The sequence below is a fragment of the Macaca nemestrina genome, chromosome 8 (genome assembly GCF_043159975.1).
Source record: "Macaca nemestrina isolate mMacNem1 chromosome 8, mMacNem.hap1, whole genome shotgun sequence".
In the NCBI taxonomy this organism is placed as follows: domain Eukaryota; kingdom Metazoa; phylum Chordata; class Mammalia; order Primates; family Cercopithecidae; genus Macaca; species Macaca nemestrina.
In genome coordinates, this window is record NC_092132.1 from 88,915,106 (window position 1) to 88,937,493 (window position 22,388).

The 22,388-nt window shown below is 42.2% G+C and overlaps 1 protein-coding gene across 2 annotated transcripts; it reads left to right on the forward strand.

Annotated features, from left to right (window-relative positions):
* Window positions 1-233: 233 nt before the first annotated feature.
* LOC105482267 (proenkephalin) lies at window positions 234-6,046 on the forward strand. Of its 2 annotated transcripts, XM_011742284.2 has the most exons (4): window positions 234-375; window positions 462-518; window positions 986-1,126; window positions 5,059-6,046. In XM_011742284.2, exons 3-4 carry the CDS (start codon window positions 989-991, stop codon window positions 5,722-5,724), a joined length of 804 nt encoding a protein of 267 aa, XP_011740586.2. In that variant the 5' UTR covers window positions 234-375; window positions 462-518; window positions 986-988; the 3' UTR covers window positions 5,725-6,046. The 2 variants fall into 2 exon arrangements, with proteins under 2 accessions (XP_011740586.2, XP_011740587.2); XM_011742285.3 differs by lacking the exons at window positions 234-375; window positions 462-518; window positions 986-1,126 and adding an exon at window positions 1,212-1,353.
* Window positions 6,047-22,388: the final 16,342 nt, after the last annotated feature.

Below are 22,388 nucleotides of genomic sequence, written 5' to 3' on the forward strand. Positions count from 1 at the left end.
CCCTCCTTGGAGCCCGCACCCCACGGTGCAATTTCAGTGACTTTATGCGGAGAAACTTGATCCTATCTCACTCTCCCCAAACTTCCTAACTGCCTTGGGTTTGTCACCTGGCCGTGTCGGGAGCCACCGAGCGCCCCCCGTGGCCGTCACCCTCGGTGGGGGAAGCGGCGCGCGGGTACTGGGGGGCGACCCCTCCCGCGAAGGCGTCGGCGCGGGGCTGGCGTAGGGCCTGCGTCAGCTGCAGCCCGCCGGCGATTGGGGAGCGCGCGCCTCCTTCGGTTTGGGGCTAATTATAAAGTGGCTCCAGCCGCCGTTAAGCCCCGGGACGGCGAGGCAGGCGCTCAGAGCCCCGCGGCGACGCTGAGGACCGCGACGGTGAGGCCCACGTCCGCCAGCGCACCCAGGCCCGCTCCTCCCCGACGCCCGTCCTCCTCACCCTTGCCTTCTTCTCTTCCCTCTAGAGTCGTGTCTGGAACCCGGCTTTTCCAATTGGCCTGCTGCATCCGAACCGCGTGAACGTGAGTGAATTTGCCCGAAGCTTGTCTTTGCTGCGCGGGTTTGGGGACGGCTGCCCGCCCTCTTTTCCTTCACATTTCATTGCATGGGTTCCCCAACCGCGTTCTCTGGTTCTTCTTTGTGACCCCAGTCAATGTCCTTCCTCCCCCGGCGCCCGGTCCCTCGCCCTGGTCTGCGGCGTTCTCTCTGGAATCTTGCCCTGGGCCGTGGACGCCCAGGAAAAGAGTTGGGTGCCCCAGGCAGCCTCGCGTTGGGGGCGACCGCGCCATCCCGGGAGCCGCAAGGCGATCTGAGTCGCCTCCAGGTCTACCTGAAAGCTGTCGGCCGGGAGGGCGGGGCCCCAAAAAGGAGCATTCCTGCGGGCTTTTGCTCGACGATCCCTTGCTGAGGCTGTTGTGGCGAGGGTCCTGCAGAGGTACCCGTTCTGCGCCCAGACAGGCTCGAAGCACGCGTCCCTCTTTCCTCGCAGTCCATGGCGTGGTTCCTGAGACTCTGCCCTTGGCTGCTGTTGCTCGGCCCCGGGCTTCTGGCGACAGTGCGGGCAGAATGCAGCCAGGATTGCGCGATGTGCAGCTACCGCCTTGTGCGCCCCGCCGACATCAACTTCCTGGTGAGTGTTGCGCGCGGCGAGTGTTGCGCACCTTGTGAGACAGAGTCTCCGCAACAGTTCGCGGACAATCCCAGGCCCACAGCGGGACGCGTATGGCGATTAGCACCGGGTCGGAACCACAGCGGCGCGAGCCCGTGGTAACCTGGGTGTCTCAGCTGTTCCTGGAACGCTGACTGAAGTCCTGCCGTGGCTGTTAGCTTCGGGGATCCGCGACTATTTGGGGACCGGTAAGGGTAGCGGTGTCGCCACAGAAACCAAGTTTGTTTTAACCCTGGGAATTAGGGAACCCCGAGAAGTGCTCTGTTCAGCACCTCGGAGAGCACTGGGTTCTCTCCTGAGCTGTCAGAAGGAAGATGCTGTCACCCCAACTCCTAACATATCCCAGTTAAGGGCCCCTCCACACGCAGCCATCTTCCCATCTTTCCCGCAAATAATGTAATTTTTTGTTAGTGACGTTTCGGCGCCTTTCTTTAGATTTATGTATCCCAGCTCTCTTAACCTCAGGTCCCTCTTTCCCTACCCTCACCTGTAAACAGGAGAGAGCAAAGGGATGGAAACGGGATACGGGGAGAGGAAGGCGAAATAACCATAGACAGGAAAGAGTTCATAACTGTCTCACTAGCCAGTGATGCTGGAATTCAACTTCTGTTTCGACTGCCCTTTTGTAATAGTAACTAAAACAACAGTTTAATTTGGCTGTGAGAAAGGAACAAGAGAAGTGGCCAGTGTCCAGTGGGTGACAACAGTCCAAAGATACACTACACTACAGGAGGTTGGGAAAGAAAAAGCTGAGGACAAAATCACTTTTCATTCTGATCTTGGTTCCCCATGGGCTCTCGAATCACCTCTGGTGCTCTATTGAGTCTGAATCTCCAACCGCGAGACTCAGGTAGCTTCACTTTTACCAGCTCCCCTGACAATTCCTTTGCATTGCTTTTGAAATTTGTTGAAATTTTGTGATGACTTTAAAAGCTCATAGAGAGTAATGTATTCATCCAAGCTGCTTTGGGTTCCACGTGGAATTGAGGAAATTTTACCTTATGTAGATGTTTGAAATGGGGAGAAAACCAAGGAACAGGTTCCAATTATCTGTGGTATATATTTCAGGTTAAATGTTTGTTTGTTTGACCTGTACTAACTTGGCATTAAAGAGAAGACACATAGGAAGGTTGTATATTTATGAGAAAAGTGTTTCATCTTCAATAGGGGAAACCGTCCCCTTCACCCATCTTTCTTCTTTCTCCTGTAGTCATGAGCTTTTAACCTATGTCTAAAAATTGAGGAAGTGCTACAAATATAAGGATAGATCTTGTGGGTAAAGAATTTTAGGCACAGAAGGAGAAAGAGAAACCCAAAACATGCCATATATAAGACCCCACTTTCTGACCCCATAATTCCCTGTGCCCAGTCACACATATTTTGAGCTTTGCCTGCTCAACATGTGGGGGGCTAAGCCCCCTCCCCTAGCTTTCTCTGCCATCTGAATAAAGGTTATATGGATTCTAGTCTAATTTTTCTAATCACATAGTCTGACCCCAAAATAGTATCAGATTTACTTAAGTTATGTGAGTTAGTGAATTAATATGGCTGACATTTAATAATGCCTATTCAAATGGGTTTTTTTCATATTTAATCTGCTTGATTCACCAAGCTCCCCAAACGCTACTAATCTTCCTTTTGCATTGTTGAGGAACTTGAGCAGAGCTCACTGGGTAGCAGCTAGGCCTTCCTTGGGTATCATCTCAAATCTTGACTTCTCTCCTCTCATCTTCCTCTCATCATGTAACAGGATTGTGGGGGAGGAGAAGAGGAAGGCTGCTCTTGCCAGAATTTTCCTCACTGCTTTTTATGCTCTTGTTGTTATCACTTATTACTATTATCATTACTTGAATCCAGGTGATGGAATGGCACATGTAGTATTAGCAACTTGAAAAAAATAGATAATAAGCAGCCATCAATAAAAATAGTCTCATAGAAAGGCATTTTGCATAATAACTGATTTGCATTGGACCCTACATTCAGGGTTGTTATTGTCTCAATGACAAAAGATTTACTTAGTGACTGTCTCACTAGGATTACAGCACTCTGGGACTTTGGCTCAGATGCAAAAGGCATGTGAGAAATGAGGTTGCCTAGCCAAAAATATGTAGTGAAATCAATGTTAACAAATATTTATTGAGCTTCAACCATGTGAAAGACACTTATCATTGGCACCGTGGTGGATGCAGAGATGAGCAGCCATGCTATGGCTGATGTCCAAATAGAATTTCCCATCTAATGTGATTTTGACCATACCACACAAAGTGTGATAAATACCACAAAACAGGCATACATGGCTATAGGAGCCATCAGTTAACATCGCTGCCTTAGTAGGAGTGCATTATTCTGGTATTTGTTACTATTTGGTTTTGAAGGAATCTCATATCACATACATTTAAAAGTCTTTTAGTATTAGTATGCAAAATATTCAACATTAATTTTTAACAACAAGATCACTTAGATACAATTTTAGAATGGAAATAGTATTGCCCCTTAAACATCTTAAGCTTTTAATGGTGTTTTGATTTCTTCATCATATGTCGGGAATAAAATAAGACATTTTAATTATTAATAGATCATCTTTAGATTCTTATGTAGTTATATATTTCATCTTCTCAGACACAAAGCTTAAATACGCATTAAGAACTTGCTAAATATGTGCCCTCAAGATTTTGTTGCACTAATAAAATGCTTTCTTTCACTGTGATAATAATATATGTGTATTTAACATCACTTAATATACCAGTATATTTTTAAATATCAAGAAACAGCCTGGCCTTTCTGTCTAAATTAAAGGTCTGTAACCTGGGCAGTCTATAAGTAGATTTCAGAGGGCTATAAAAAACTCCTGAAATGCTAAGAAACATCATGCGTGTTTTGTAAATGTTCACATATTAGTACTCTATCATACCCAAGTGATCTGTTAAATAGAAAAAAAATCTTAACAAGGTCATTCGAATGTGTAGACTTACAATGATTTTGAATTTAATATTTGTATAAGAAAAAGGAAAGAATGTATACTGATGATTCTTATTTTATCAAATACCATGATTTCCATTGGAAAATACTTTTTCTGTACAACAGTGACTAAATGTGAAGAAAATAAACATGAATAATTTGTGCACTTGCATTTGTATAATTTTATATCTGACCTCATCATTACAGACATTTTGTTCAAGATAATAAAGTCTGTTGTATCCAGCAAGGAAAAAAGGAAAAAACAAAAAGATCTGTACTTTCAACAAATTAGCAAATTAATAAGAATGCAAATAATTCATAAGATTTAAATTGAGTTTTTAGGATGTCTGTCTTTATAAACTTTTTTGAAATTGTTGTTTTTCTTTGAAGATTGAAAGTATTTGCAGGAATATTAGACACCATTTTAGGTAAAATATTAACACAAGAAAGCAATTGACCCTTATGTTATTAATATTGATTTTATCTGTAAGACAAGAAGATAAAAGGAATTTTGAGGAAATATCCCTGATTAGGTAATAAAAATTTCTCCTTTTTGGTTAAAAAAATCTTAAACAAAATTATATCAGAAGTGGAAAATTATCAAGTGAAATTAAATTGTGAAAGCAGTCAATCTAAGTTAAAAGTAGGTGAAAAAAATTTTTTTTAAAAATTCTTTAAAATTTCTATGGCTTTAAAATCCAAAGGCAGATTCCTAACTGGATTCAGTTAACCACCCCCCGCACTTTCCCCTTTCCAAATTTTGTTTCATTTGCATGCTCAGCCTTATGAAAAGTTGTGATAAGAGATTGGAGATGACCTTATTGTAATAAGGGAGTTATTATGTCAAAGCAAGCATATTTTGGTCCACAAAAGTTCATTTACTTAATGAAATCAGAGAAGCTTCTTTTTATCATTACATCAAATTGTTTTCCCAGGCTTGCATAATGGAATGTCAAGGAAAACTGCCTTCTCTGAAAATTTGGGAAACCTGCAAGGAGCTCCTGCAGCTGTCCAAACCAGAGCTTCCTCAAGATGGCACCGGCACCCTCAGAGAAAACAGCAAACCAGAAGAGAGCCATTTGCTAGCCAAAAGGTATGGGGGCTTCATGAAAAGGTACGGAGGCTTCATGAAGAAAATGGATGAGCTTTATCCCATGGAGCCAGAAGAAGAGGCCAATGGAAGTGAGATCCTCGCCAAGCGGTATGGGGGCTTCATGAAGAAGGATGCAGAGGAGGATGACTCGCTGGCCAATTCCTCAGACCTGCTGAAAGAGCTTCTGGAAACAGGGGACAACCGAGAGCATAGCCACCACCAGGATGGCAGTGATAATGAGGAAGAAGTGAGCAAGAGATATGGGGGCTTCATGAGAGGCTTAAAGAGAAGCCCCCAACTGGAAGATGAAGCCAAAGAGCTGCAGAAGCGATATGGGGGCTTCATGAGAAGAGTGGGCCGCCCAGAGTGGTGGATGGACTACCAGAAACGGTATGGAGGATTCCTGAAGCGCTTTGCCGAGGCTCTGCCCTCCAACGAAGAAGGGGAAAGTTACTCCAAAGAAGTTCCCGAAATGGAAAAAAGATATGGAGGATTTATGAGATTTTAATACCCTTTCCCACCAGTGGCCCCAGGCCCCAGCAAGCCTCCCTCCATCCTCCAGTGAGAAACTGTTGATGGTGTTTTATTGTCATGTGTTTGTTGCTTGCCTTGTATAGTTGACTTCATTGTCTTGATAACTGTACAACCTGAAAACTGTCATTTCAGGTTCTGTGCTCTTTTTGGAGTCCTTAAGCTCAGTATTGGTCTGTTGCAGCTATCTCTTTTTCATGCTAAAATAGTTTTTGTTATCTCGTCTCTTATTTTTGACAAACATCAATAAATGCTTACTTGTATATAGAGATAATAAACCTATTACCCCAAGTGCATAATATCCTTGTAAGTCCCTTTTTCTCCAAGGCTGTCATTTACCTTTGGTTTTCCACATCAATCCTAGACTCAGGAACAGTAGAACCATCTGCTTTTGACGTAATAATCATGGTCCTTCTCTTTCAGCCAAGGTCGCAAAAACATTTTTTATTTAATTCCTCATATATGAAATCTTAGATGAGTAAACACACGGGAGCAAAATAAAATGTATTTTCACTCTCATTTCTGGAAATCAGATACATGAAGAAAACCCAAAGCCTAATAAAGGAGCCAGCTATGCCCTCATTACACACACACACACACACACACACACACACACACACACACACACACTTGCATTTACATCAGATGTGTATGTCTTCTTCAGTAAAGTATTTTAGAAGCTAGTAAGAAATTAAAGATAATTTAATCCAATTTTACAAATGAAGAAAGGGAAGCCAAGAAAGGTTGTGTAGTTGGCCCAAAGTTTCCCAGCAGTTGAAGGATAAAAACAGGATTAAAACCCCAAACTTTTTGTGCCCAGTCAGTATCCTTTTCACTGCAGTTCCTTATCTCCTATCCAGGTCACTAGTAAGAATTGTAAGAACGTGGAACTACATCTTAGTCACCATTGTACACCTCTACACTATGACTGTAGCAGATTCTCCAATATTGGATGAATGGATATATGTGTGATGAATGAATGAATTTGGTGACCAGATAATGAGGAGAGAGATTGTGAGTGTTTGTAAGGTAAATCCCCAAAACACAAGGTGCTTATGACTACTTCATATTAATGAGACAACACTCAGATATAAGAAATGTAACTTTTCTTCATTTTACTAACTGAAACAACATACAGCTCAACCCCTATTCACTAAATCATTTTTCCAGGACCCCCACCAACCCTTTCTTTTGTGTTTTTCAAAACATTGCAATTTAGCAACTCAGGAAAGTGGGGGATGAGCCTCTGGTCTGCAGTCCACCAAGGTTGCTGCCCAGATGCTCACTGTGCAAGCCTGTGTGCCCCATCTGATAAGGCAGCTGCACTGTGCTTGGCAGTTTGTTCTCTATGTACAGCCCCACGAGGGCTCGCAGGACATTCGCATGATCATGCTGTTGGGAGACCCATCTCCCAGAATTAGTGCAAGGAATCACAGGGCCCCACACTCACAGAGCCCCAACTCCATCAACCTTCCTGATCCTTGGCAAAGCCCCGGAGGAAAAAAGATAATGCAATTATTATTGATAAGATAATACCATTATCTCACAATGGTACAATATGTATACCTACATATCTCATACAATATGTGCGAGAAAATAACACAAGTTCACCATCAGACAAATACATCTTTTAAAGCAAGCACAGTTCTTTCTTTTTTTTCCTTTTTTTTTTTTTTTTTTAAGAGATGGGGGCTCACTTGGTTGCCCAGGCTGGAGTGCAATGGCTAGCGCACTGCAGCCTCGACTTCCCAGCCCCAAGCGATCCTCCCGCTTCAGCTTCCCAAAATGCTGGAATTACAGGCGTGAGCCACCACGCCTGGCCAAGTACAGTTTTTTATCTAGGAGGCTTTCTTCTCTTTTGCGGAAGAGGTGTAGACTGGGCTAAGGCACTCATGGTAGTTAACAGACCGTTGCTTGCGGCTCCATTTCACCCCCCGTCCCCCAACGCCCCTCCCTCCCCCACACGCCCGTCGCCTCCGCCAAGGGCTGCACGATGCTGGGGGTGGGACAGCCTCACACACTTGCAGTTCCTCATCTCTCTCATGTCTGGCGTAGAATCGGGAACCTAGAGGATGCTTCAAAATTGCCCAGGGGAGGAAGGAACAGAGGAGAGGGGTTGGGACACGAGGAAAGGCGGAAGGGGCAATCGGAGATGACTCCTCTCCAGGCGGCGGAGCGATGCCAACCAAGGCTGTGCGCCCGCCCCGGGCATTACAGGACGCAGGACTCCCTCCTCCAGACGTCCTCAGCAGTAAGTACCGGCGGTCGTCCACAAATCTTGACTCGAGGGGGCTGCGGAGGCCTTACTCTCCAAATTTCTCCTGACCTGTCTGGCCTTAAATTTGAAATTCCAGCATTAGAAGTTTGCTTTCCAACTTTTAAGGGCTTTGATGCTTTTAAGAATTTCCTATTTAAATTCTGAGGGGCCCAGGCCCCCTGGGTTGCTATTCTAAGGGCCGCTAGCCGGACTCTTGACTGTGGCACTCAGTGCATACTCAGCGCAAATGTCTGAGTTCTGAAAACACGAGACAGGCTAAGGTGGGGACTAACCTAGGACTAGGACTTAGGGTGAGATGAACCCAAAGCCGCCGCTGACTTGAGAGGGTCTCAGAGAAAACCACGTGGAACGAGAAGAAGGAAGACCTACAACCTGCAGAGGGCGCTGCTGCTCCATTCCGCGCTCTCCCGGAGCTGGGGCTCGTTCCCAACCACTCAGGCCTCCCACTGCTACCACCAAGCCTGCGCCCGCCTCTGGGCTCCCTCTGAGAGTTCATTTGTGAGCTCTGGGGCCAGGCGGCCTGCATCGAAATCCCAGCTAGCTGTGTGAACTGCAGCTCTCCCTGCCTTGGTTTCTCCTCTGTGCCTCATTCAGTTGTTGTGATAAGTAAAATGTGTTAGGGTGTAGAGTCCTTAAGCCAGGGCCAGCGCACAGCAGCACTTACAGGGTTAGCAGCCATGATTGCTCTTCCACGTGGATCTTGGGCTCCCCCGCCCCGCCCCCCGCACACACCCACTTCACCCCTGGGTCTTTCATATATTAGATACCATCCATGAGCCTCCATCCTGGTCACCAGGCAGGGGGCTCCTTTCCTGACAGTTGTATCCCATGAGGCAGAAACTGCTTGCAAAGCCACCTCACACTCATCTTCACTTTTTTGGTTTCCTATTACAAACCTGGAAAACTCGTGTAATCAAAGAGTTATCCACGTGTCATTCTGCATTTATCCAAACCACAGAAGGTCCAACACCAAGAGCGAACCCTAATGTAGACTATGGCCACTCGGTAATAATGATGTGTCAGTGCAGGTTCATCAACCCTAACAACTGGACCTCTCTGGCGGGGGCCTATTGATCATGTGGGAGGCTGTGCATGTGCCGGGACAGGGAGCATAGATGAAATCTCTGTACCTGCCACTCAATTCTGCTGTGAACCTAAAACTGGTCTGAGAGACAGGAGAGAGAGTCCAAAAATAAAACGCATGAAGACTCTGAGCCTTGAGCTAAAACGATTTCTTAGGAGAAGATAGGGGAGGGGTGTAAAGCTTTGGCCATTTTTATTTATGCGTTTGTTTTCCTTCTTTTCCTGAAATGTACAGAAGCACCCCCGTGTAGATCAATTCATTCATTCAACCAATGAATATTTGATGGAAGAGGCTCCGAATGGAAGGAAGAGCCAGTGCAATGCCTCAAAATGGAGACATGGTGGATTAGTGGAGAAGCAGCAGGATTTGTGAAGCCTTGGACAAGGGCTTAGGGTTTTATTCTCATTATGATAGAAAATTATTCAAGGCTGAGAGCAGGAGAGTGGCAGGATATACTGACATATTTAAACCTCACTGTCTCCCACAAAGAACAAATTTTATCTCTCCTCATTCTCCTGAGAGAAGAATATACTACTTATCTGCCATCATTCTGCATCCGTCAAAACATCTGGGTTTACCTGGAAAAAAAATTCTATAAAACTTTCAGTGTTTTCTAATAAAAATGCAATGAATACATTTTCTTTATCAATGCCTATGCTAAAAATCAGAACTCACAGGGCTCGCCAATAGCTTTGAGAATGAAAAATACAAACAAAACAAAACATGCAATTATATTATTGGCCAGGCACGTTTGTCTCTGCAGGGAGTGCAAAACTCACATCTGCAGGGGAGGTTAGCAATAGCCTAAACACACCCATCCATGTCTCATGCTTATCCTTCTTCTCTTACCTTTTTATCAGGTATAACATAAACACAAAGAGTTCCACACATCATGAGGGCACTTCTCACTGAATTGCTGCGAAGGAAACATTCCCATGAACCACCCTCCAGGGCGAGAAAGAGAGTATCACCAGCACCTCAAAAACCCCACTCGTGGCCCCTCCAGATAACCATTCTTCCCTTCTGCCCAAGGTGACCACCCTCAGGACTTTGAAAATCATGGATTAGTTCACCTGTTTTTAAATTTTATAGACATGGAAACACACTTCCCCCCGACTCCCATCTATTTGGCTCCATATTGGATTTGTGAGATTCATCCATGGTGTTGCATATCGATGTGGTTCATTATTTTTATTGCTACAGAGTATTCCAATTTTATGAAAATACAACAGTTCCATTTCATTGCTTGTGGATGCCTGGATGGTTTCCAGGTTTTGGTTATTGCAAATAATGCTGTTGTAATTGTATGCACTTTATTCTGCCACGTTTTTTTCACTTCATGTATCTTGGCAATATTTCCACATCCACATGTGAGTCTACCTGATGCACTTTAACTACTGCATGGAATTGTGCCATGTATATGCTTTGGGTTTATTCTTAATAACTCCACTAGCAATTAGTATTTTTCACATTACAAACAGTGCTTCAGTAAACATCCTCCACTCTGTCTCTTAGCATACATGACACATTTCTCCTGGGTACTTAACTGAGAGCAGACTTGCCAGATCATAGGGTATACATATATCCAACTGTCGTTTATAGTGCCTGAAAGCTTTAAAGAGTTTGTACTAGGCTGGGTGCAGTGGCTCTCACCTGCAATCCCAGCATTTTGGGAGGCCAAGGTAGGTGGATCACCTGAGGTTGGGAGTTCGAGACCAGCCTGGCCAATATGGTGAAACCCAGTTTCTACTAAAAATACAAAGTATTAGCTGGGCGTAGTGGTGTGCACCTGTAATCCCAGCTACTCAGGAGGCTGAGGTAGGAGAATCACTTGAACCCAGGAGGTGGAGGTTGCAGTGAGCCAAGATTGTGCCTTTGCACTCCAGCTTGAGCAACAAGAGCGAAACTCGGTCTCGGAAAAAAAAATAATAATAATTTGTACTATTTTGGACTTCTACTTGCCGTGTAGCCCACCAGTACTTCATATTGTCAGTCTTTTTAAAGTAGGCCATTCTGTTTTCATTTACATTTCCCTAATTACTAGTGAGATCAAGCATCATTTCGTATGTTAATTGATCATTTGGATATCCTTACTGTTTTGTTTTTCAAATGTGTTTTTCAGGGTACATATCTGAATGATTTTCTGTTCTGCAGTGAATTGCCTTAGACCCATCAAATGCATGAGTTCTTTAAGCTATAAATTGCCTTCAAGAATCATTTTTCATCACCTTGTTACAATCCACACAAGCCTATCCATCACCCTGACTATAGACTGACTCCATGACAATGCTAATTTGTCATTTACTGCCTAGTAAAATACTGGATACGCTTTCTGTTTTTCCTTCCAGCTTTTGTGTTTAGAAGTCCTGAGTGGAGTGTTGGGGTTAGAACAGCCCTCTCCCATAGTCAGCCTTACCATTCTGCCAGTCTCCTTGCAGACTCCTTGGGATTAGGAGAACTGGGCAGGTCCTCCCAGGACCTTCCCCAGCAAGGTGAGGAGCACATCCCACTTCTAAGGGATTCACAGGTTTTGACAACTGAGTCATTTCAAGAAGCCACTCCATCCCAGGCCCACAGTGAGGCACCCCCTTCCCTCAGCCACTAGGCTTTAGTCTCTCGCCTCGCCCCTGGGGTTTCTTGTTGCTCTCTTCCCTAGAGAACTCTGGAGGACCTCAGGCAGACCCTTTGCTGGCCACCACCTTGCTTAGTCTCATTTTGATATTGATCTAGAAAGAAATCGGAAGGGAGAGGGAGTTGTAGACATGAAAGAGCTAAATTTCTAAAATTCCTCTTTCAATTTATCAATCAAGTAGAATACTAGATCTTCAAAGTATCCAGAAAGGACTGAGTAGAGGATCGGCCATGAAGAAGGCACACAATTTGAAATCAACAGTGAGGTGATAGGAGAGGCCACTCTTGTTAAAGAATTGTCTGGCAGGATGGAGACTTAGGTGAATTTGGAACTAGCAATAGAGAATTTGCTCAGAAAGTCATTATTTCCTTTTCGTTACGCAAATTACTAACTGAATAAATAATTATGGAGCATATACTATAGGCTAGGGGTTCCCAGTCCCCGGGCCACAGACCAGTACTGGTCCATGGCCTGGTAGGAACCCAGCTGCAAAACAAGAGGCGAATGACAGGCTAGTAAGCATTACAGCTTGAGCTCCGCCTCCTGTCAGGTCAGCAGCAGCATCTGATTCTCATAGGAGTGCAAACCAACCCTACTGTGAACTGTGTATGTGAGAGATCTAGGTTGCACACTCCTTATGAGAATGTAACTAATGCCTGATGATCTGAGGTGGAACAGTGTCATCCGGAAACCACCCCACCCCAGTCCATGGAAAAATTGTCTTCCACAAAACTGGCCCTTGATGCCAAAAAGGTTGGGGACCACTACTATAGGCCATGCACTATCCTCAGCTCAGAAGCTACTGAAAATAAAAGTCCACCCGATTATCTGCTTTCTCAAAATTTACATTCTATGGGTAGAGTGAGACAATGAACAACAAGTAAACAAGGTGATTTTGGGTAGTTCTAAGTGCCATAATTGTTCTTCATAACAATGCTTAAATGCAGATTTATACAGTGTTATTGATGAAATTCCTCTTTCACCTTCTGTAACCCCCACAGAAGTAACCACTGTTAACAGTTTGGTGCTTAATCTAAATATATTGTTTTTATTAATGAATACACACACATGCATTCACGAACACACACACACACAGAGTTTTATTTTTGTTTTTAACACAAATAAAATAATTCTGTACACTTTATTCTGCCACCTTTTTTTTCCACTTCGTATATGTTGGCAACATTTCCACATCAACTTGTGAGTCTACCTGATGCTCTTTAACTACTGCATGGAATTGTGTCATATATATGCTTTGGGTTTGTTTTTAACAACTCCACTAGTAATTAATTTTTTCATGTTACAAACAGTGCTTCAGTAAACATCCTTATAAATACATATGCACTATATATCCCATTCTATGTAAAAGGCACCTGTGTGTGTGTGTAGTAATGGTAGTAGTAGTAATACATATTGCAAATATTCCATAGGATTAACTTTTAAAAGTAGAATTGCTGGATCACCTTTATGTTAAAAACCCTCCACAAACTAGGCATTGAAGAAACATACTTCAAAATAATAAGAGCTATTTATGACAAATCCACAGCCAGCATCATACTGAGTAAGCAAAAGCTGGAAATGTTCCCTGCCTGAAAACCAGAACAAGACAAGGACGTCTTCCCTTACCACTCCTGTTCAACATACTACTGGAAGTCCTAGCCAGAGCAATCAGGCAAGAGAAAGAAATAAAAGGCATTGAAATTTTTAAAAACGAAGTCAAACTATCCCTGTTTGCAGGCAATATGACTCTATACCTAGAAAAGCCCATAGTCTTTGCCCAAAAGCTCCTTGATCTGATAAACAACTTCAGCAAAGTTTCAGGATGCAAAATCAATGTACAAAAATCAGTGGTGCCAGGCGTGGTGGCTCAGGGCTGTAATCCCAGCACTTTGGGAGGCTGAGGCAGGCAGATCACGAGGTCAGCAGTTTCAGATCAGCCTGACCAACATGGTGAAACCCTGTCTCTACTAAAAATAAAAAAATTAGCTGGGCATGGTGGCACATGCCTGTAATCCCAGCTACTCAGGAGGCTGAAGCAGGAGAATCTCTTGAACCCAGGAGGCAGAGGTTGCAGTGAGCCAAGATCGTGCCACTGTACTCCAGCCTGGGTGACACAGTGAGACTCTGTCTCAAACAAACAAACAAACAAACAAACAAAAAATCAGTGGCATTCCTATACATCAACAACATCCAAACTGAGAGCCAAATCAAGAATGCCATCCCATTCATAATATCCACAAAAACAATAAAATACCAAATAATACAGCTAACTAGGCAGGTAAAAGGTGTCTACAATGAGAATTACAAAACACTGCTGAAAGAAATCAGAGAGGACACAAACAAATGAAAAAAAAATTCCATGCTCATGGATAGGAAGAATCAATATTGTTAAAATGGCCATGGTACCCAAAGCAATTTACAGATTTAGTGCTATTTCTATCAAACTACCAACAACAGTCTTAATAAAATTAGAAAAAAGTATTTTAAAATTCGTATGGAACCAAAAAGAGCCTTACTAGCCAAGGCAATACTAAGCAAAAAGAACAAAGCTGTAGGCATTGCATTACTCAACTTCAAACTATACTGAAAGGCACAGTAACCAAAACAGCATGATCGTGGTACAAAAACAGATGCATAGACCAATGGAACAGAATAGAAATCCCAGAAATAATTCTGCCCATCTACAGCCATCTGATCTTCCACAAAGTCAACAAAAACAAGCAGTGAGGAAAGGACTCCCTATTCAATAAGTGGTGCTGAGATGACTGGCTAGTCACATGCAGAAAATTGAAACTGGACATCTTCATTAACCATATGCAAAAATCAACTCCAGATGGATTAAAGCCTTAAAGATAAAACCTAAAATTATGAAAACTTTGGAAGATAATCTAAGAAACACCATTCTGGACATAGGATCTGGCAAAGATTTTATGAGGAAGACACTAAAAGCAATTGCAACAACAACAAATTGACAAATGGGACCTAATTAAAGAGGTTTTGCACAGCCATAAACAGACAGCCTACAGAATGGGAGAACATATTTGCAAACTATGCATATGACAAAAGTAACTGTCAAGAGAGTAAACCAGCAGAATGGGAGAAAATATTTGCAAACTTTGCATCCAGCAAAGGCTTAGTGTCCAGAATCTGTAAGGAACTTAAACAAATCAGCAAGCAAAAAACAGCCTCATTAAAATGTGGACAAAGAGCATGAACAGATACTTCTCAAAAGAAGACATACGTGAAGCCAACAAGCATATGAAAACATGTTCAACATAACTAGTCATTAGAGAAATGCAAATCAAAACCACAATGAGTTACCATCTCACACCAGTCAGAATGACTATTATTAAAAGTCAAAAAATAACAGATGCCAACAAGGTTGCAAAGAAAAGGGAATGCTGATATACTGCTGGTGGGAACATAAATTAGTTCAGCCATTGTGAAAAGTAGTTTTGCGATTTTTCAAAGAACTCAAAGAACTCAAAGCAGAATTACCTTTCAACCCTTAGATGCTATCTTTCCTCTCTTTTGCAATAGATAAAAGTAACTACAGGCTCTGGAACTGGACTGCCTAGGTTACAATGTTGGCATTCCAACAACTAACTGTGTAATCTTAGGCAAGTTACCTAATCTTTAGTGTGCTAAATGGCATGATAATATTACCTAAATTATGTTTGTTGTGAGAGAAATTTGGCTACATTGAAACTATGTTCCAAAAGTAGAAATCTAGGGGAGAAGGTAAAAATTCTTAAAAGAATAGGAAAGACGGTGGAAAAGTCAATACTTCCAGACTTTGGTATTCTCAAGTGCACCTTGCCGAGACGGTCCCTCTTCTCCCATCCAAACAGGATAGGGATAGGATCTAGCCTTGAAAGGCAGTGAGGGCTGTCAATCAAATAGAGCACTTGGGTTATGAGAAAACAAACATACTGACCAAACCAGAGACAAGTTCAACAAAGAGGATTAGTTGAGACGGGGTCAAGCAAGTTATGCCTATTCGTTTCTCTAACAAATAGTTATTAGACATTCTTCTAGGTTGTGTCCACCTGAAAAGGTATTCAAAGTGTAAGTTCTAGGTTACAAAACCAACATCAAGCTCGCTCAGCAGATATTGAGGGAGGGAGGGCTATGGAACTACTGAAGTTGGAGACAGAAATAAAGCAAATTCTACTAAGAGCTCAAAACCCATTGACTTGAAACAAAGTCAAGCTTTGCCTGAACTGATGGCCACACTTTGGTTTTCTTATAGTGACCAGGTTGCATTACAGACTTGTGAGCAACTGTCTGACGAACAGCCTCTACTTGGCTCCACACCCCCCAGAAGCTACCTAAATAGATTACATGGATGGGCTGCATTGCTCTCTGGCTTCCTGTTGGGTTTGAGTGAGTGAAAATACCAGCAGATTAGAGAGTAAATGATGAATTATTTATACCTCCAGCTTCTTCCCTGCAGAGTTGTCACTGGCTAGTTGGGCCCCCGGACTAAAGGTCTCAGATTCATCTCCATCTTGCCTCTCTGCCTTCAGTTCTGGTAATGCTCCCTGTCTCTGCTCCTTCAGACCCAGGGCAACCTTCTGTCACCAGCCGCTGGACACTTCATTCTCCCATGCAGTTTCCTCATGCCCTGTCTACATCTCTCTAAATAGTCTCTTGATTAAACTCAACTTGAATTATCCTAATTTGGGTGTTTCCTACTGGGACCCTAACTGTGTTGCTGCTGAGACCTAGCATGTAGTAATGAGCAGATAAAAATCCCTGAGACTGCAGAAGAAAAAAGTTCTCAGAAGCAGCTCCATGTGGGTGGAGGTTGGCACCTGAAGTCAGACCAGGCTGTTCAGTATGGTTGGCCATTTGCAGAACCACAAGTAGAAAAATGGGACTGGTGAAATCACTGCAGGGTCAGAGGGATTTCGCATTCCTCAGATGACCAGAATTGTGACCATTTCCACTCCGTGTCCTTTCCTCCCTTCTTAGAGTGCATCAAAATATATTATAACAACATTCAAATCTGCTTACAGGAAGGAGGACTCAACTTCAGGAAAGAGATGATATTTTATGAATGAAAACACACACACAGTAATTTTCATGGATTATTTTAATAAAGTGTAACTCTCTAGCGCCCCTAAGTCCCTGGAGTTTGACAGAATCGATAAAGAAAGCTGTGTTCTGCAACTCCTACTTCTCTTAAATGGATTTTGTTCTGTTAGAGTCGGTTTTACTTATGCGCATGTTTTTAATTTTATATGTATTTAATTGTGTAAATTTTTCAGATGTGATGCTGTGGAAAGAGTACTAGGGTCTAGCTTTGGGTCACTTGTGAGACTTACACATGACCTCCCCAAGCTCTGGATTCCTTACTGATCAGTTAAGAAGGGATGATAGCCATCAGTCTCGTTTGGGACATTATTGAAATGGACGTCTTTATTTTAGTTTCACGAGCTCTGCAGGCCTAGACTGGCTGCATGTTGTGCTCTGCATAAAATATGATGTTACGTAAAAACAAAACCTAGTATCTAATAAGGGAGAAACACCTTTGTAAATTTTATGATAGTGGAACCGATTTGCATTTCTATATTCAACTAAAAATATTTCTTCAAAATCACTTTTATTAATTTTTTGCTATCACTTTTAATCTAGTCCAAATCATCTGGGCAAACTATGTCTGTTACAATTAACCTTGTACTATTATGTTGTAAAAATTTCAATGATGGCTTGTACAATTAAGAAAACTTCACAACAGCCCCAAATGGTAAGTGTTCTATCAAGTCTTCTAGGCCATTTTATTAGCCAGTGTGGTTTCTTAGTGTTTGGCTGACTGTTGAACTTTACTTTGATGTCAAAATTCTGGCAATAGGCCAAATAACTTCAAAAGATCCATTACCCTACAATTCTATTTCAGAACCATGGACATATTTCAGTAAGTTCCAAAAGGTAAAAGGAAACCAGGTATCTATTCACAATAAACTTGAAGTATAAAAAACTATCAATGTGTTTATCTTTAAATCTAGTGTGACTTTTTGCATCTATTTCATGTCAAGAGTTAGGTTTTATGTACTTTATGAATGGCAGAAATCCTGGTTTGCTAATTAAGCAACTAATTAATAGATACTGTATCCCTATAACGTGAAATTCTATGGGGTAACAAAGCACATCAATCTCTCTAGGTAGGATCTGTTTTGGATTCTCTGAGAACAATGCATTTTTCCTCCATCATGTATAACTAGAATTAAATATTTTTGCTCAATTAGTTGTTTTCTATCTCTCTCCCATGAGACTTACTAAGAAAAAAAATAATCCTTGGTGCTTTGTCATAGCTATAATCCCTGGAGCCTAGTAGACAACTTTCAACAAAACAGGTATTTGAAAAATGTTTCTTAAACAATGAAAAAAAGCTTAACATTACTGATCGTTAGAGAAAAGCAAATCAAAACCACAATGAGTGAGATAACCACATCTCACACCAGTCAGAATGACTATCATTAAGAAGTCAAAAAGCAACAGATACTGGTGAGGTTGTGGAGAAAAAGGAATGCTTTTACATTATTGGCAGGAGTGTAAATTAGTTCAACCATATGGAGGACAGTGTAGCAATTGCTCAAAGATCTAGAACCAGAAATACCATTCGACCCAGCAATCCCATTACTGGGTATACACCATAAGGAATATAAATCATTCTATTATAAAGATACATGCACGTATATGTTCACTGCAGCACTATCCGCAGTGGCAAAGACATGGAATCAAGCTAAATGCCCATCTATAATCGACTGGGTAAAGAAAGTGTGGTACATATATACCACGGAATACTACACAACCATAAAAAGGAAAGATATCATGTCCTTTGCAGGGACATGGATGGAGCTGAAAGCTGTTATCCATAGCAAACTAATGCAGGAACAGAAAACAAGTACTGCATGTTCTCACTTATACATGAGAGCTGAATAATGAGAACACGTGATGGACATAGGGAGAAGGAACAACACACATTAGGGCCTGCCAGAGGGTCGGGAGTGGGAGAAAGAATGGCTAATGCATGCTGGGCTTAATACCTAGGTGATGGGATGATTTGCTCAGCTGACCACCATGGCACAGGTTTGGTTAAATAAATGAATGCCTTAGAAATCAGCTGAATGAATAGCACACAAATGGCATATGTACTTAAGAGTGATTATCAGTGGAAGGCAAAAATAAACAGATCAGACAATAACTCAAGAAAAGTGCTGTCACTGTGCACTGCAATGGAGAAAATGGAATCAGAGTTGTGATGGGATGGAGGACCCACTCATCTAAGAATGTGGTGTTCAGGCAGGATGGGGCCAGGAGGGTTCTGGGAGGTGGGAATCAGGCCTGGGCCTCACATTACTAAATCTTACATACATTGTCATAGAGACCACTCAAAGTTCTGGAAGAAGATTATGCTCATTATAGAATATATAGCAAGCATCATGAATTAATGCTTTTTTAAAAAATAAATCCTGTAGTTGTGTCGTTATCAAAATTATACAACAGTGTATTTTCTGGGTTAAAAATGTAATTTAATCAATTTTTAAAGCCATAGTTGGGGTGACTCTTATTTGGCACTTCTTTTTTCAGTATTTAGAGAAGACAACACATGGAAGGGCCACTGCCTCTCTGTCTCTAAACATCAGTTGGGACTGTCAATTGTCAATTGTGGAAGAAGAGAAGAGAGCGCATTCCAAGCTGGGAAAAGTGCTAGGAAGTGTCAGAGCTGGGAATATAAACAGTTTGCTCCTTGGACTGTGGGTAAGCTAGGTGGCACAGAACTTATGTGACAGAAAAAAAAATCCAGAAAAACTAGTTAGAATCAAATTACAAAGACGTTAAATGACAGGCAAAGGCATTTAGACTATGTCCACCATTGGATCCCTCAGTTACAGTGGTCACACAATCACTTCTTTCTACAGTGCCTCTGACACCTGCCCCTCCTTTCCATTTTCAAAGCTGCCTGTTTGGCCTGCTCAGGTGGGTCCCCAGTTCTGTTGAGGGTGCAACCTCCAGGTCACCAGTCCCTATCAGGAAGGCTTCACTGTGCTGATGGAGGCAAGGACGAGACTAGCAGGATGTGTGATAACCGCCAGGCAGTCCTCTTCTCCCTTTAATTTAGGATTCTTGATCTCCTATGTTTGATACTACACAGTAACACAAACTCAGCCATTTAAAACAACTTTATTTATTTCACACAGTCTACAGGGCAGAAGCCTGAGCACAGCACGGCTGGGTCCTCTGCTCCAAGTGCTGACAAGGACATCTGGAGCTTACGTTTCTCATTCGAGCTCATGTGGAGTGGCAGGGATCCGTTCCTGTGGTTGCAGGTCTGAAATCCTATTTCTTTGCTGGCTGTCAGAAGCCACTCACAGTCATTCCTTGTCACATGATTCCCTCCATCTTCAAATCAGCATGGAGAATCTCCCTCACGCTGAATCCCCTGACCCTTCTAGTCTCTTCTGTCAGAAAGAACTTGGTCATCCCAGTCTCCTCTAATGGGTTTACCTGGTTAGATGTGATCCAAGGAGGATAATCTCCCTTTTCTTAAGTCAACTAACTTGGGACCTTAATAACATCTGCAAAATCCCCTCACAGCAATGCCTCGATTCTTGTTGGATTGAATAACCTGGAAAAGATGTGTGCACACCACAGGCAGGAACCTTGGGGCCCTCTTAGACTTCCGCCTACCACACCTTCATGGGTAAACTAATGAACCCATGACAGGTGGTTCAGGTAAAATAAAAATAAATCAAACTCTTAGCTAATCCATTATGATGTTACACTTCCAAAAGTTGGGTCATTACTTGTTTTTTTTTTTGTTTTCTGTGGTTATTTTTTTTTTTTGTATTTGTAAACAAGACTCTGTAACATAATCCAGGATCTTGTTTATCTCCTAACCTTCCACCTGAACCCCTGTTGCTACACAGTATGCCAAGCTCACGCAGAGGTTCAAGACATGCTTTGATCGCTCCCGCCTTCTACAGGCTTGGAATCCCTCCACACTTCAGTCTGAGGATGTGAGCCCTCTCACCTGCATTCCTATGCTCTGATGCTGGCCAGACACCTTTCTCTGCACCTGGCACAGATCCTCAGTCCTCTGTAGATTATGGCCCAGTGGGTCTCAAATGTGGTGTGCATCAGTATCACCTGGAGGCCTTGTTCAAATTCAAATTGCTGGGCTGTACCCCAGAGTTTCTGATTCCATAGGTCTGGGGTGAGGCCCAGTAGTTTGTATTTCCAGCAAGTTCCGAGGGGATGCTGCTGCTGCTGAGACCTCACTGCTGAGACCACAATTTGAGAGCCACTATCTTTTCCCTCCCTTCACCTGAGTAGAAACTACGCAGCCCACTGAACTTACTGCCAGAGAAGTCAGTTGACTTTTAACTTGGAGCACCTCAACACCACTGACCATCAAGGACCCACACTAGTCTTTGTAGAGAGCTTCTTGGTGTCCACATCTGATGGGATATGTTGAGCAGAACCCAAATACATTAGAAGCTAAGTTTTCAGGCCACTAGACTTCTCTTCATAGTGACTGTTATTTCACATATTCAGAAAATATTTATTAAGTACATAATATGTGCCAGAAATGCAATTGTAAACAAGGCAGATACTTCATTTCCTGGCACCTGGAAAACTTGCAATAGACCACTGAGTAGTCTCTGCCCTGTCTTGTGCTGAATGCAGCTGAATCAACAAGGATTTGAATAGCTCATGTAACTGGGAAAGTCAACATCAAGCAGAGCTTTGTTTGGGTATGAGATGGCAATAGGTTTCACCCCAGTTTCCAAGTGTGATTAATCCCTAGGAGGGGTTGACAAGGATTCCAGGCCATGTCAGAGTTCAGTAGGGTTAAAAGATAAACTTAGGCACATCAAAATCATGTGTGTGTGTGTGTGTGTGTGTGTGTATAAATTCATATGGATGTGTGTGTGTATATATATGTATATACATCTGTGTGTATATGTATATATATACGTAGAGAAAGAGAAAGCACAGAAAATGGGATGGGGTAGTTATGGCTGGAATAGAAGAAGATCCACCATGCGTACCTGGCTGTATAATTTTGTCCCTTGAATAATTAATATGAATTACCTATTCCAAACAATAACTAAAACTAAATCTTAAAAGAACGTTTTTGATTTTAAACAACCTGAAACAAATGTACCTGTGTGTATATCAAGTTAATAACACAGGAACCTGTATCTCAATTTCCTTTAGAACATAGTACTTTAACCGTATGCTTATAGTGGAAGACATTCTAGAAATAAAAAGAAACTCAGGGGAATTTTGAACTTCCTCAGCAGTTTTGTTGTTTGTAGTAATATTTATGTGTTTTGTAATTATTCTCCTTATGTTGAAAGAAAATGAAGAGCTATGGGAAGGAAGATTTTCAATGTAAGAGGAAAAAGATGTATATAGAATAAAAAACAAGTTAAAATGATTCAATGTTGAAGTTGATTTGAAAATGTCAATGTCAAGATATTTTAAAATATATATGATCTGGCTCTGCCACTTAAAAAAAAAAAAAGAAAGAAAGAAAGAAAGAAAGCTTAGAATTTATTACTGCCCCAGTAGTAATGAGCAACCCAAGATCCTAGATTTTGGTGTCTGATATTCCACTGGAAGGAATAATTC

Coding starts and splice junctions, on each gene's coding strand:
- LOC105482267 (XM_011742284.2), top strand. CDS start 989: ATGGCGTGGTTCCTGAGACTCTGCCCTTGGCTGCTGTTGCTCGGCCCC. Junction 1,127..5,058: donor CCGCCGACATCAACTTCCTG/GTGAGTGTTGCG, acceptor TTGTTTTCCCAG/GCTTGCATAATGGAATGTCA.